General features: G+C 35.4%; 1 protein-coding gene across 1 annotated transcript in view; it reads right to left on the reverse strand.

Annotated features, from left to right (window-relative positions):
• LOC141342078 (plectin-like) overlaps positions 1–15,262 on the reverse strand; it is a 72,249-nt gene that overhangs the window by 8,378 nt on the left and 48,609 nt on the right. The window contains exons 24-31 of the mRNA XM_073846461.1: positions 14,002–14,159; positions 11,642–11,817; positions 10,193–10,331; positions 7,603–7,959; positions 7,393–7,476; positions 6,506–6,610; positions 5,926–6,024; positions 148–3,501 (exon numbers count right to left, since the gene is read on the reverse strand). Of these exons, the coding sequence (XP_073702562.1) occupies positions 148–3,501; positions 5,926–6,024; positions 6,506–6,610; positions 7,393–7,476; positions 7,603–7,959; positions 10,193–10,331; positions 11,642–11,817; positions 14,002–14,159 (4,472 nt within the window). The remainder of the gene's footprint in view (positions 1–147; positions 3,502–5,925; positions 6,025–6,505; positions 6,611–7,392; positions 7,477–7,602; positions 7,960–10,192; positions 10,332–11,641; positions 11,818–14,001; positions 14,160–15,262) is intronic.

Raw genomic sequence — 15,262 nt, forward strand, 5'->3', positions numbered from 1 at the left:
ATTTTAAGATTAATGAGAAATCATTAGGGTACTTAATTAAAGATTGGAATATTTGTAACATAAAAAAGAAACTGAAAGCACGTTAGTTTTCGGAGAGAGGGTTAACAATGACATAAGCAGCAATTGATGCCATCTTTTACACAATACCTCTTTAGACTTTTTCTGTAACTCTTCGGCCTCTTTTTTCAATTTTGCCTTCTCTTTCTCGAGATCAGCAATGGCTTTGCGCAAGTCATCTGCTTCTTTGCTACTGCTCAATCTCTGTACTTCCAAATTTTCAACAACTGTCATTTTCTCTTTGGTGGCAAGCTCGGTCTCATGAAGTCGGGCACTAATATCATCTGCCTGCTTCTTGAATTTCTTGGCTTCCTCCTCAGCTCTAGACTGGGCATCACTGAGCTGGCACACCTTAAGTCTAAGTTTCTCTGCCTCAGCTGTTATCTCCAACTGTCTTCTGCGCTCAGCCTCCAGCGATTTTTGGAAGCCCTCAGTTTCCTCCGCAAGCCGTTGCTGCATCAGTTGTTTGTCTTCAAGCAGCCTTTGAGCTTGCTCTTGAGCAAGGTCTTTCTGTCTCTGTAGCATTTCTGCCTCTGCTCTAAGTTTAGAGGCCTCCTGAATGGCTTGCATCTTTTCTTTAAGCATCTTTTCAGCAAGTGCTCTTTGCTCTGCAAGGTCAGTCTCTGCGATGTGTCTCATGCGAGCAGTCTCCTGGGCCTCGATGCTGAGCCTGGCAGCATCCTCAGCAAGTTTTTTCATGTTCTCAGCCTCCTCAGCCAAGAATTTCTGAGTATTATCTTTGTCCTTCTGGATGAGACGCTGGTTCTCCTCCTCAATTCTGAGCTTGAGTTTGATGAGCTCCTCCATTTGAATCTTGACCTTGAACAGTTCCTCCTCTACCTGGGATTTCTGTTTGACAGCATCACTGACCTCGTCCTTCAGGCGATGAAGCTCGTCATCCAGAAGAGTCTTCTGTTTGTCTGTCTCATCCAACCGCAGTTTAACTTTAGCGAGCTCCTGCTCAACCTGAGATTTCTGCTTAAGTGTTTGCTCTGCAAGTGTCTTATGCCTAGCCATCTCCTCATCAGCTAGTTGTTTTTGTCTCAGCGCTGCTGCCTCTGCCTGGGCTCGCTTTTCTGCCTCTAGCTCTGCTTCTTTTCTGAGCCTCTCAGCGGCTTCTTGGGCTTTGGCCTGATTGGCTGCCTCAACCTCAGCAGCCTGACGCTGACGCTCTGCATCTTCTGCTTGTTGGCGGAGGAGGGCAGCCTCTCTCTCTGCCTTTTCTTTGGCCTTTTCTGCTTCTTGGGCAAGCCTTTTGGCTTTCTCAAACTCCTCCTTGAGCTTTTTCTGTACCATGTTGTCCTCTTTCTGCTGAAAAAGAACACTTTGGACTTGGTGTTCAGCTGTGACTGCTTTCTCGGCGGCCTCTTTGGCAGCAAGTATTTGCCTCTCAGCTTCCTTATCGGCATCTTCTTTTTGCTTCCTGGCCTCTTCAGCTTTCTTTTTGAGACGTTCCACTTCATCTCGGGCAGTCTGACACTGTCGAGCTGCTTCCTGCTCTGCAGCAGTAATCTTTTTCAGTTTTTCTTCAGCCTCCCTTCTTCTGTTTTCTTCCTCAAGGGCAAGCTTGCGTAGCTTCTCGGCCTCCCCCTCAGCTCGCAGTTTGCTTTGTTGTGTTTCCTCTGCAATATTCTTCAGCTTATTCAGTTCAAGCTCCAAATCAAGCTTGCCAGATGAAGCCTTCTCAAAGTTAACTTTCAAGATGCGAATCTCCTCTTCAACTATTCTTTTCTGTTTAAGAGTTTCATCCACAATTGATTTCTGTCTGTCTAATTCTATTTCAGAGGACTTCTTGAGCTGGTCGATCTTCTGATCAATGTCTAGCTTGTGCTGGCTTGCCTGATCTTCAAGAGCTTTTCTCTGGTAACCCTCATCCTCAGCTTTCCTTCTCAGGCGTTCATTTTCAGCCTCTTTTTCTTTCAATACTATCTCTGCTTCAGTTTTCAAGCGAGTGGCCTCATTAATGGCAGCAAGTTTCTCTTTGAGAATCCTCTCAGCTTCTGCTCTCTGTCTTGCAGCTTCTTCCTCAGCCACCTGTCTCTGTCTCTTTGCCTCTTCAGCAATGGCACGGAGCTTGGCCGCTTCGTCTGCAAGATCCCTCAGTTTAGAAGCTTCAGCTTCCAAGAGTTGTTTACTCTTTTCGGTAGTGGACATGCTGTCCTTTTCAGCTTTACACTTAAGCTGCAAAAGTATGTCCATTTCACTTCTAACTCTGGAAAGCTCATCTTCAAGCTGCTTCCGCTGCTGCTCAGCGGCACAAACCTCATTCTTAAGACGATACAATTCGTCATCAAGCAGTGATCTTTGTTGTTCGGCATGATCAAAATCAGCCCTCAAGCGGATCAGCTCCTGCTCTGCGGAAAGCTTCTGTTGTGCTGTGCTCTCTGCTAGCTTCCTCTGCCTCTCCAGCTCTTGTTCAGCCATGTCTTTTTGTTTAAGGGCAGACTCTTCAGCTTTGGCCCGTTTTTTGGCCTCACGCTCAGCTTCGTCTTTCTGTTTTTCAGCTTCTTCCTGTGTAAGAGTCTTTTTGTGGGCTTCTTCTTCGGCCTGGAGCCTTAGACGAAGGGCTTCATTGGCTTTTTGCCTCCACTTTTCAAGCTCTTTTTCAGCCTCCTCCCTTGCTTTGTCTGCCTCTTCCTGTTGCTTCTTGAGCCGTTCTGCCTCCTCCTGCAGTTGCATGACAGTCCCGTGCTGCTCTCGGAGAGACTCCTCAAGTTTAGATGTCTTCTCGACGTAGGACATGCGCTTACTCTGCAGCTCAGCAGCAGCACTTTTCTGAGCTGCCTCTTGAGCGACCTTGATTTGTCGGTTTTTCTCTAGCTCAGCCTGCTTCATGTGTCTTTCTGCCTCCTCTGCCTGCATCTTGAGCTTCGCAAGGTCATCCAGGGCTTTCTGCTTCTGCCTGGCAGCCTCTTTTTCTGCTTCAGACTTCAGCTTTAACTCTTCCTCCGCCATCCGCTTCTTCTGGGTCTCCTCGTTAACCTGCCTGCGGAGTTTCTCAGCCTCTTCCTGAGCTGCTTTGCGAAGTCTCTCCGCCTCTGCAGCTTTGTCTCTAAGCTGTCTCAGCTCGTCCTCTGCAGTGGACTTTTGCTTCACTGTAGTTTCCAGTTGAAGTCTTATGATGCGGATCTCTTCCTCTATTTTGGTCCGGCTTAAGAGAGCCTCCTCCACTTGTTGGCTCTTTGATTTGATCTGTTGTTCTGAGAGGTTTTTAAGCTCATGCAGCTCCAGTTGGATGTTCTGCTTTTGCCTTTCAGCATCCACAGCAACAATCTCTCGTCTGCTAACCTCCTCTTGCATCATGAGCTTGAGCTCCTGTGCCTCTTTCTCCGCTTTGGCAATGGCCTTGGCATGAGCTTCAGCTAGCTGCTTCTGTTTGTCTAACTCTGCCTGCATCTCAGCCATTTTTTTCCTCTCTTCTGCTTTTAGTTTCTCAGCAGCTTTCTGTATTAGTGGAAGTAAATCGTAAAGAAAATCATGATTAAGAATAAGCATGACGGGGTGTTAAAGGAGTAGTTTACCCAAAAATGAAAATTCTGTTATTTACTCACTGTCATTCCAAAACTGTATTGACTTATATTACATTTTTACTTTCTTCCGTAGAACACAAAAGGTGATTTATATATAGGGTCTGTATATATTTTTATTTTTCACATCGTTAACAGTGATCTTGCTCTGCCTGTTACAGCATTTTCTCATCTTTGCATCTTTCGCATCTCTGGCTTCTGTTAACCTCCGTTTGCAGTTGGTTTATTTGTCCTGTTAAAGAATGAGTTGTGTGCTATTAATAGTTCTCTAACAATTAGTCAGAAGTGTATGCAGTTAACAGGGATCTCCTCTCAATTCACAACTACGTTGCTTAGCCACTTGTACCGGTATGCTGTTTTTTAAAAATGCATACCGTTGGCGTAATTCAAATCGGTTTACTGTTTGAACCACTATATCGCCAAGCACTAGTATGTATGTATCTCGGCCACGCTTTAAAGTAAATGATATCAGCAGATGTCAATCTTCAAAATGATAATAATGACAGCTTTGTTTAAGGAATTAACATTCCTTTATTTGCTATTCACTGACAATATGCGCACTATAATATTTTTAAATGAATAGCAATTAAAATTGTAACCCTATTGTATATTTTCAAAAATCTAGGAGAATGCACACGTTTTATGGACGACTGTTATCGTGTCTTGTCACTTTTGAAGCTTGAAAACATCAGATCCTATTCATTAGTATGTTTCTCTTTTGTGTTCCAGGGAAGCAAGTAAGACATTTTGGGTTTGGAATAACATAAGGATGAGCAAATGATGACAGAAGTTTACATTTTCCAGTGAACTAATTCTTTAAGCGTTAAGGTGATTATTCAGCTCAAAGAAAGGTTTAGATGCAATCATGACAAACAGGATTAAGGTAAATTAATATTCAAAGGTCATATGCAATCATTTGGATCATGGTAAGATGATATAAATAATGTATGGAGACACAAGACATTGCTTTAAAACACTTCACTCTCACAACATGCTAGGGAGAAACTCCCAAATGGTTGCACTATGAAAACCATTTACTGCATTCCAGTTAAACAAAATGATTTAAAAAAAAAAAATCTACAGAAAAATATAGAATGTAATCTATAAACTAGATGACTGGATGAAATTAAGCACACAAACTTCAAGTGTGTTAAATAAAATCCTGCTTTTCTAAATTGATGTCATTGTTAAGAATGACAATTTGATTTGGTGGCCTGAAAAATTGTGAGAAGAACAGAAGAACTAAATACAAACAATGCAAGCAAGTACTGAAGTTAGCAATGGAAAGTGAACTATAAGTGTTAACTATAAGCAATAATTCACGCAGACAAGCAAGTCCTTAAAGAGGAAAAGCTAGCTTGAAAAGGAACATGGCCTAAAGATCTAAAAAAAAAAAAAAAAAAAGGACAGTAGGAATCTGATTCTCAAATAAGATTATTAACACTTATACCATGTATATTATATTGGAAATTTAAAAAATACTATAAAGTTTTCAGTGATTATTCTCAACAACATAAATATATAAAAAAATATGTATGTATTTAAAGTTAATTTGGAGACCATTTTAATTAATTAATAACATAATCTGCTATATGACAATGAGAATCAGAAAACTAAAATAAACATTTAAATAGAAAGGGTAAAGCATGAAAGCTTGATGGAAGAAAATGTAGAATATTCATGAAGAGGGATACTGGAATATGGGTATGAAATTACTAGAGTGTAATGAAAAGTTTTACCTCTTTAGAGCCCAAAAAAGATCAAGCAATCATCAAGACAAAGCACTGGCAAGCAGTTAGGAGAAGCAAAGAAATCAAAGGTTAGGGTTTGAAAGACATACCGTAGTGAGAAAATAGAAAAGTATACAGGAAAAGTCGGCCTTGACTTGTTTTCCCTAGTGTGTATCAGACACTGTCTGATGTACGGATGTAACATTTACTATACTGTAAAAATGTCAAAATACTAATGTTTTCAAATAAAATAAAATATATCTGCAAATTAATCATCATTAATTCTATTCTTCCTTTTTTTTCCCAATAATAAAAGTCTAAAAGTAGAAATAAAATATAATTGCCATTAACATAACATAATAATGTGATTATTAATTAATTATGACAGGACAAATTTCTTCTTCCTGTGACTTATTTATAAAACACTTGCAGTAAAATACTATTTAAAATAGTTTTGTGTCCAAATTGTTGTGTCGAGTTACCCATACATTAAGTATATCTAGATGGTGCTTTTTTTTCTGATGATTGATTGGTTAGATTGGTTGGGTTGGATTGGTTAAGGTTAGAGTGTTGGGTTAATCTGTTATGAACAGGGTCCCGATGTCACGCACCTCTTCGCCCTCGATGCGCCGCTGCGTGTCTGTGATGAACTTGATGTATTGGCTGGTCAGTGTCATCAGTTCACTATAGCGGGTTCTCAGAGTCACATACTATGATGAAAAAGACAAAGCATATTGAAATATCATCAGTGAAATTATATCAGTTGGTAGGATATAACATAAGTGCACATAGAAAGCAACGTGTGGCCTGCTGGACCAAAACTGGCGACACACAAAATTTCTATTTTAGAAACAGTTTCTATTTCTGTGATGTTGTGTCTGGAACAACAACACAAACCATGACAGGTATAATCTCAGGTACTGATTATGTTCTTTATTCAATGGTAAAAGTGTCTAATGTGAGTTTGACTATAATTTTGCGTGACATTTATAGCCATACTGAAAGCAACAAATAAATTTAACAGGGTTTCCACTCTTTTTCGGTGATAATTTTCCAGGACTACGCCCTAAAGTAATATATTCCTATCTCTCAAACATTTTTTTTGGCCCAATGCCAAACTTACCTGCCAAACCTATTCAGCAATCAAATAATGCACATGTATAAATGTGAATCATATTATCTCTTTCTAACCTCTTGAATGATGTTATCAGAGGCAGACTCCATCTTGGTTTTCTTCAAAGGAGAAGTCAGAGGTTCTACCTGAGCTTTGTAGGCAACCAACTGAAGTTCATAATCCTGAAAAAAAATTAAGATTGTAGCAATTTAACCACAAATTAGGTAGGTAAATAAATACATTTATATACTCACATACAGTGTTGGGGAAAGTTACTTTTAAAAGTAATGCATTACAATATTGAGTTACTCCCTAAAAAAGTAACTAACTACGTTTTTATGGAAAGTAATGCGTTTCGTTACTTTTGCATTACTTTTGAAATCAGAGCAGGGCTTGCTTGTTTTTAATATAAAAAGTTCTATTTTTGGCAAATGTAAAAGCCTTTTCAGACCAAAAGCCTCAGGCTTAGAGAAAAGTAAATTCACTTTTGTACAGTAGATCGCAGAAGAAAAATGTTAGATTATCTTGAGTAATTTTTGCTTATTAGTATGGATGAATTGGATCATCGAAGGTCAGCAGCAAAGACATCGGTTAATAAAATGGGCTTAAATACATAAAGGATATTTGTATTATTTAACATATTTAATTATTGCAGGTTTGCCTTGAATTTCACTGTTTTTATTCATTTTGATGAATACTGTATCTGTGTTTTTTAGTGAGTGAGATGAATTAATGCATGTTCACATTTATTCTAGAACTAAAGTAACATCTTACAGTTTCTCTCAACATGGGGACAGGAAAGCTTTCAATCGATAAATGGGGGGAAAGTAACTGCCGTTACTTATTTGAAAAAGTAACTCAGATATTTTCTTGTCAATTATTAAGTAATGCATTACTTTTCTAGTTACTTTGGAAAAAGTAATATTATTACATGACTTATAGCACATACAGTGCTCTATTTTACCTTAATGGTATCGATGTAAGCCTTGGCATATTTCTGGCACTCATCAACCTTCTCTTTGTTTTTCTCAATCTCTTCAAGCAGTTTCTGTGGAAAAAGTCAGCATATAATTCTTAGACCTTTGCAGCAGGTTAACAAAAAGAATCTCATTGCTCATTGACAGAGAACTAATGCACATGAGTTAATATTCCATGAAATATTGTCATTCAGTACCTTCTCCTGTGCCAGTTGTTCTTTGAGCGTCTTGCTGTCAATTATAGGCACAGCCTGGATATTCTCCTGCCGTTGTTTGGCGTCAGCGATCCAGCGGATGAGCCAGTCGTAGCTCTCCCTGTAGTAGCCCAACTGCCGGCCCAGCTGCTCCAGCTCGCGCTGACGCAGGTCGATCTGGCCGAAGACGGCGCGCCAGCGGTCCTGCAGACTGCCCAGAAGCTGTCGGTAGTGTTCCAGCTCAGCGTCCCGCTCGGTGTGAATCTGAACCATGCGCTGGCTGACCGCAGTAGCCTTGGCCAGCTCACTCTCCATGTCATCAAACACGGGCCGCTGGTTTTCTGCCTCCGAACGCATTCGCTGAACATAAATGAACAAGGTGACTTAATCACAAATTTGATGCAACTATGTTAAACACACAGTACAGTAGCAGGTACATATTTGACCCTGGACCACAAAACCAGTCAGATTTATACATCATCTGAAAGCTAAATAACCTTTCCATTCCTGTATGGTTTGTGAGGATAGGACAATATTTGGCCAAGATACAACTATTTGAAAATCTGGAATCTGAGATTGAAATAGATTGAAAAATCTAAATATTGAGAAAATGGCCTTTAAAGTTGTCCATATTAGGATTTAATCAATGAACATCGCTAATTTTTAGTTTTAATATTTTTATGCTGGAAATTTACAAAGACAAAATTGATCATTTTGACCCATACCATGTATTTTTGGCTATTTCTACAAATATACCCATGCTACTTAAGACTGGTTTTGTGGTCCAGGGTCACATGAAAATGCTTTCTTGTTAATTAATATGCTAATACAACTGTTTCGTGTTTCCATTCGGTAAAAATGGGAAAAAAAAACACTTCACCATCTTGGTTTGAACAGACTTTTTTTTTTTTTTTGCACAATTTTACACGAAATTATCCTATTCTTACGAAAAAGAATTTATTCAAGTGTGCTATTAGTATACTTCTTTTAAACTAAAAATAGGAAAGTATACTTTCAGTCTACTTTTTATATACTTCTCAGTCTACTTTAATGACATTTAAATATACTTGACTTATACTTATACTAAAGTCTAAATATATTTGAGCTATAATTGTGCTTTCATTGTTATACACTAGGGGTGTATTACACATCTTCTGCACAGAATTTCCAAAACACAAGTGAAGAAGAAACCAAAACAACAGATGCTTCCACATGTAATCTAACACAATGTTATGATGAATAACATGTCGACTCATGAAGAGGTAATAATGATCAACTCCGTCTATGTTTTGATTATCCTGAATAGCCTTTTTAGCTTTTTGTTCAAAATTTTGTTTATTTATTTTTTTTTATTTATGAAAGTGCATAAAGCTAGTGCTCACATAAACAAGATGTAAACTAGATGTATATTCAAAGTTTGCTACTGTCATACTTAAAGTATATTTTATATACTAGAAAGTGGGCCAATTTAGTCCCAAGGAGTATTGAAATAGTACACTTAAAAGTATACTACTAGTACACCGATATTTGTATACTTAATGCATAAAGTATACTTAAAAAATGTACTTGAACTTTACTTAAGTATACTTAATAAAATAAACTCAAAGTATACTTCTTTTCGGTAAGGGTATTTATACATGTGGTTCTCATGCAGACGGCCACAGCTAGTTTCCAAAACAATGACTTTCTTGAATTAAAATAAGACAAAACAAGCATCAAATATGCTCAAACAAATTCAATAAATTATGTTTAATTCACCCCCTGTAAAACTGGGATATACAAAAAGCCTAATTTTAAAAGTGGAAAATAAATAAATTGATAAAACCCTTTAACCCCATAGACATTTTTATGAAGAATATACATTTATGTTGTTATACCAAGCTCTAAAACTTTTCATTGTGTATAAATTGTGAGTACAGACATTTTTAAAACTAATCATTAACCCTTATCCAGTAAACCACAAACAACATTATTAACTGGCTCCTAAAACGTTTATAATCCTAAAACTGAATTTCTGGAAAGTAGAAATGTGACCCTGGTCAAGTCCATTTTTTTTTTTAACTGATACATAATTTATACATCATCTGAAAGCTCAGTAAAAAAGCTTTCCATTGATAAACAATATTATATAGGACAATTTTTGGCTGAGATTTTAATAACTGGAATCTGAGGGTGCAAAAAAATTCAAAATATTCAGAAAACCGCCTTTAAATTTGTCCAAATTAAGTTCTTAGCAATGCATATTACTAATAAAAAAGTTTAGATAAATATTTACAGTACAACATTTACAAAATATTTTCATGGAACATGATTTTTATTTAATATCCTAATGATTTTTGGCATAAAAGAAAAATCAATAATTTTGACCTATACAATGTATTTTTTGGCTATAACTACAAATATAATCGTGCTACTTCAGACTGGTTTTGTGAATGTCAGGCTTCTGAATATTGTTGTGGACAAAGGTTAAGAAGGTTGTCAAAAAGGTTGAGATGCATTGACCTATATTGTTGTGCATATTAAATAAATGGTACAAGGTTCAACTAGTGTCATACAAGAAAGAAAAGTTCAGTGACTGAACATTAAATATTACCTTGAGCTCAGAACAGTAGCTGTCCACCTCATGAACGTTTGTAGGAACTGTGTGAACCTCACGCAGGCGATTCTCGTATTTCTTCACCACATCTTCTGCTCCTTGTGTGTTCCGGATCACAATTTCGATTGTCTTAAGTCTACAGAAAAAAAGAGTTGCCTTGATGAGATCTTATGCACAGAACGTTCTTTATAACTTCTGCATAATGATAAGCAGCTCGTAAACTTCCGCTGAAGCTCATTTTATATGCGTTATTTATAGGTGGACATTCTTGAGACTCCGCTACTGCCTCGTTCTTATCAGAAACTCAGAAAAATAATAATTGCAACATCATAAATAATGATAGCGGCATGAACATTCAGTTTCATATTATTTAACATATCATTTAAATGCAGAGCCTGGAAATCCCAGAAGAGTTCCTGCATAGTTGTACATTTAAATGCTGACAACTAAATGTGTTTAGATTTAAATTTTTAAATCTTGTAATAATTTAAAGCCTTTACTATTTTTCAACTCTACAGCTGTGCAATAAAATTCACTTCTAAGATTCACTTTTCATTCATAACAAAAGTCTCTTTTCACAGAAAACATCTTTTTAAGATGAAAATGACACGAAATTACTCATATAACCAGAAGATGGCAGCAGAGGATCAATCATTGGCTGCAGTTGCCATTTCCACTCCCTAGTTTTTTCAAGATGTCTTGCTTTTCGATGTATTATAAAATTACTAGTATAATAAATTGTAGAACTGAAGTATATAGTATAGCAAGTGCAGAAAGCCATTAAAATAAATAAATAAATAAATAATCTCAGACACAACCAGCCTATAAGGGTGAATTATTTAAATACTTATATATAGTTCACTACAAATTAAATAAGTTAAATATTAATGGTATAAGAATTAAATAATGCACTCAATATGAATGGATATGAATTTGAAATATTTTATATAATTTAATAAATACATCCTTTAAGCTTTATCTTAAACTAAAAGCTATTAAAAGCCTATATTTAACAACAGCTGTAGTTTTGTTACTCTGAATTTAGTCTTTAGTCATTTTTTGCACAGCTGTTTCTTTGACATCAGCTTGTTTCATCTGGTTATTACTGTCAATCATAGCAATGACTGGCATATTTGGCCGATTTACTGGCGTATTTTTTTAAACTCACGTTTGTCATTCTTGAAACGGTATACATGGACGTTTGGTCCTCTTAGACAAACAATACTTTTCTTAGATTGTGAATGGATTATGAAAATGAGCAAATTACACTCCTATTACGGTACAGTACAGCTGACCAGAAATGACTTAGCTGGCTTGTCTAAAACAAGGAAGTAATCCGTGCATATGGTCAATTAAAGTACAAATTACTTAGAAACAAAAGATGAAGACAAGCAGCAGTAGATGCTGCGCAAAGACAAATCCTGCATAGGAGAGAGTGCTCCTTACTTCTCCAGGTAGACTGAGGACAGGTTGTAGGTTTGGTCCATCTTCTGCAGGGTGATGTCCAGCTCTGAGCGCAGGACTGGAGTGCTGGACTGCTCCGGCGAGGACAGGATCTCCTCAGCTTTCTGAGACACTCTGTCCAGGTTCTTCTTAATACCATCCAGCTCTATTTGCACTTTCTGTTTGAGCAAGAAACAAAAACACAATGACTCATTTGGTTGAATATGACAAAGAACATGGTCCAAACTATATTTCACGCCATAATCTGAAGAAAAATGTGACCCTGGACCACAAAACCAGTCTTAAGTCGCTGGAGTATATTTGTAGCAATAGCCAAAAATACATTGAATGGGTCAAAATTTTTGATTTTTTTTTTATGCCCAAAAATCATTAAGAAATTAAGTAAAGATCATGTTCCATGAAGATTTTTTGTAAAATTCCTACTGTAAACATGTTAAAATGTAATTTTTTATTTTTAATATGCATTGTTAAGAACCTAATTTGGACAACTTTAAAGGTGATTTTCTCAGTCTTTTTGATTTTTTTGCATCCTCAGATTTCTGATTTCAAATAGATGTATCTCAGTCAAATATTGTCCTATCCTAACAAACCATACATCAATAGAAAGCGTATTTATTGAGCTTTCATATGATGTATACATCTCAGTTTTGTCAAATTTAACCTTATGACTGGTTTTGTGGTCCAGGGTCACAAATTAAAATAGCTGTACTTGGGTCATTTCTGCGATTCCTGGGATTTTTTTCAACTACAAATGAATAATTTTCTATATACGCCACATAAAAACTCCAAAAAAATGATATATAGGAGATAACAAACTTTTACTTTTTTCATTTTTTTTTTTTCACTTTTTTTTCTTTACCCCGTAATGGATTTTGCACAGAACGTGTTACAATTCTTTGTATCCCTGATAACAATTTAATGATAACAAATGTAAGATTTATCATATTTTTCACAGTTTTACAGGACTCAAACTAAAAATGCACAAATTGTTTGTCTATGGTCTGTTTATTTTTGTATAAAATATTTATAATTTAGAAGTTTAACTAAACCCCAATTTCATTGTTTTAGTCCTTAACACGTCAGATAGTAATCGGCAAGAAATGCGTTCATTCTTAATTGTCTTACCTATATTTTTTCAAAAATATAAATGTGTATATTTTACTCTCTCTCATATTGTACCCTTATTTCTGAGTCAACATATCTGCATGCCAAACACTGTCTTTCTGGTGCAAACTGGACATATTACATCAAAAATTCAATTTCTAACAAAAATATAAGTTGTTTTGATTTTGGTAAGTACTGAAATATTACTGAAATCATTACTATTTATATTTTTTTCCTTAAAATTATTAATAAATGAAGTAAATAATTCAACCCTGTCACAAGCTTACAACCCCGTAACCATGAGAAATACATATATTTGTGACGGTTTTTCACTTAAAATGTCCACTGCTCCTCATGTACTTAGGAGATCAGACCGTATATGGCAGCAATAAAACAAGTATATTGTATATACTTATGGATTAAAATACAATATTGAAAAATATTAATTTTCCATCTTCGTTTTATGTGTCAGGATTGAGTTGTTAAGCTTGACAGAACCCTCCCTGACTATAATATGCCTTAAAATATGAATAAAAATTATGATAGTACTAAAGATTTTCTGCAGTCATTTTCTTATGTGATATCTGGTAAATAATTTCACATATGAGCAGAGTCTAAATTATTATGGGTGCAGAATGGTTAGTGTGACGGGGTTGAGTTCAGACTGAGGGACGCAACTTTAAAGTCTGTTTTTTTATAAAATACCTTACAGTTTTGTCACAAAAAAAAACACACACACAAATGAATGCTTAAATTATTGCCAAAAATTATAGACACTATGCACATTTTGTTAATAATTTTCTATGTACAAACTCAGTGACGTGCCACAGGGACATGACAAAATGCTTGGTTTAAGATATGCACATGACATTATTTTATGCTAAAAAATATTAGAATGCAATCATAATTTTTATTCATTATAATGGGCATATCAAAGTATTGTGAAAAGCTTCAAACAATTAATTTCGGTGAACCACCACTTTAGAAACTGTGGGGAACTGAAATATTACCAATTCCCAGGAATGACCCACTTTAATTTAAAAATAACTGTACTTTGGGGTATAATTAAAATAAAATAAAAGTTAAATGAAGTGAAATAAAATAAAATATTATATTTCAAAAGTGCTTAAATAATAGTAATGGAAATGTACTTATGAGTCACAAATATGACTTAAATATGTATACACATAATTCGGTTGCAAAAGACTTATTAACTGGATAAAATAAGAAGAACGTACTCTTTGATCGGAATTCTTCTGAATGCAGTCTCTGAGCGGATCTTTATCCACAGGTTGTCGGATACGGGCCACCGTACGAGACTCGCAATCTTCGATCTGCAGGCGCAGGTTTTTGATTTGGGTGATGTAGGACTTGCATGTGGATTCATCTTGCTCACCTGTAAGCAAAAAAAAAAATTGTTTTTACATTTTCTATCAACACTAAAGGAACACAACAATTTATATTTTCTTTAAAGGTGTGCTGCAGCCAATATTCATGGCACTTAGTCACAACACACACATTCCATCTGTGTTAGTGGCTCACGTTTCATCCCAAAATCAAATGAAAAGAAAAAATACTGTGCATATAAAATTTTAAAATCTAATTTGAGGACTGTTACATATAACAAAAATATATTGTTATTGGACATATAAATATATGCCGCTCAAAAGTTTCGGATCTGTAAGAGTTTTTTTTTTTTTTTTTTTAATTTCATTTATTTATTTTTATTTACGTTTTTTTATTCTTGTGATGCAACGCTGAATTTGTTACTCCAGTCTTAAGTGTCACATGGTTCTTTAGAAATCATTCTAATATGCTGATTTATTATTAGAATTATTAGTGTTGGAAACAGCTGTGCTGCCAAATATATTTTTGGGAACCTGTGATTCTATTTTTTTTTCAGGATTCTTTGATGATTAACAATCAAGTAATTATGCCATCACTTTTTAATAATTTAACACATTCTTGGTGAATAAAAGTATTCATTTCATACATACAGTAGTGTATATTGTTAGAAAACAATCAATTTTAAATAAATGCTGTTCTTTTTAACCTTTTATTGATCAAATAATCCTGAAAAAGTATCACAGGTTCCAAAAAATATTAAGCAGCACAACTGATAATAAATCAGCATATTAGAATGACACTGAAGACTGGAGTGATGATGCTGAAAATTCAACTGTAATTAAAGATATAAATTCTGTTTTAAAGTATATTAATATAGAAAAACATTGTTTTACATCATAATAATATTTCACAATATAAAATGTTTTTTCTGTATTTTTGATCAAATGAAAACAGCCTTGATGAGCATAAGAAACTTCTTTAAAAATCATTCAAATAACAAAATAACATTTAAATAAAAGAAAGTACCAAGAACAACAAGCACTACCATGATGCAAATGATAAATACCTTTTAATAATTAAAATATTATTTTTACTAAAACTACAACTTAAATAAAAATAATAATAAAAATGACAATAGCATAACACAATTGC

This window comes from Garra rufa, chromosome 9 (genome assembly GCF_049309525.1).
Source record: "Garra rufa chromosome 9, GarRuf1.0, whole genome shotgun sequence".
In the NCBI taxonomy this organism is placed as follows: domain Eukaryota; kingdom Metazoa; phylum Chordata; class Actinopteri; order Cypriniformes; family Cyprinidae; genus Garra; species Garra rufa.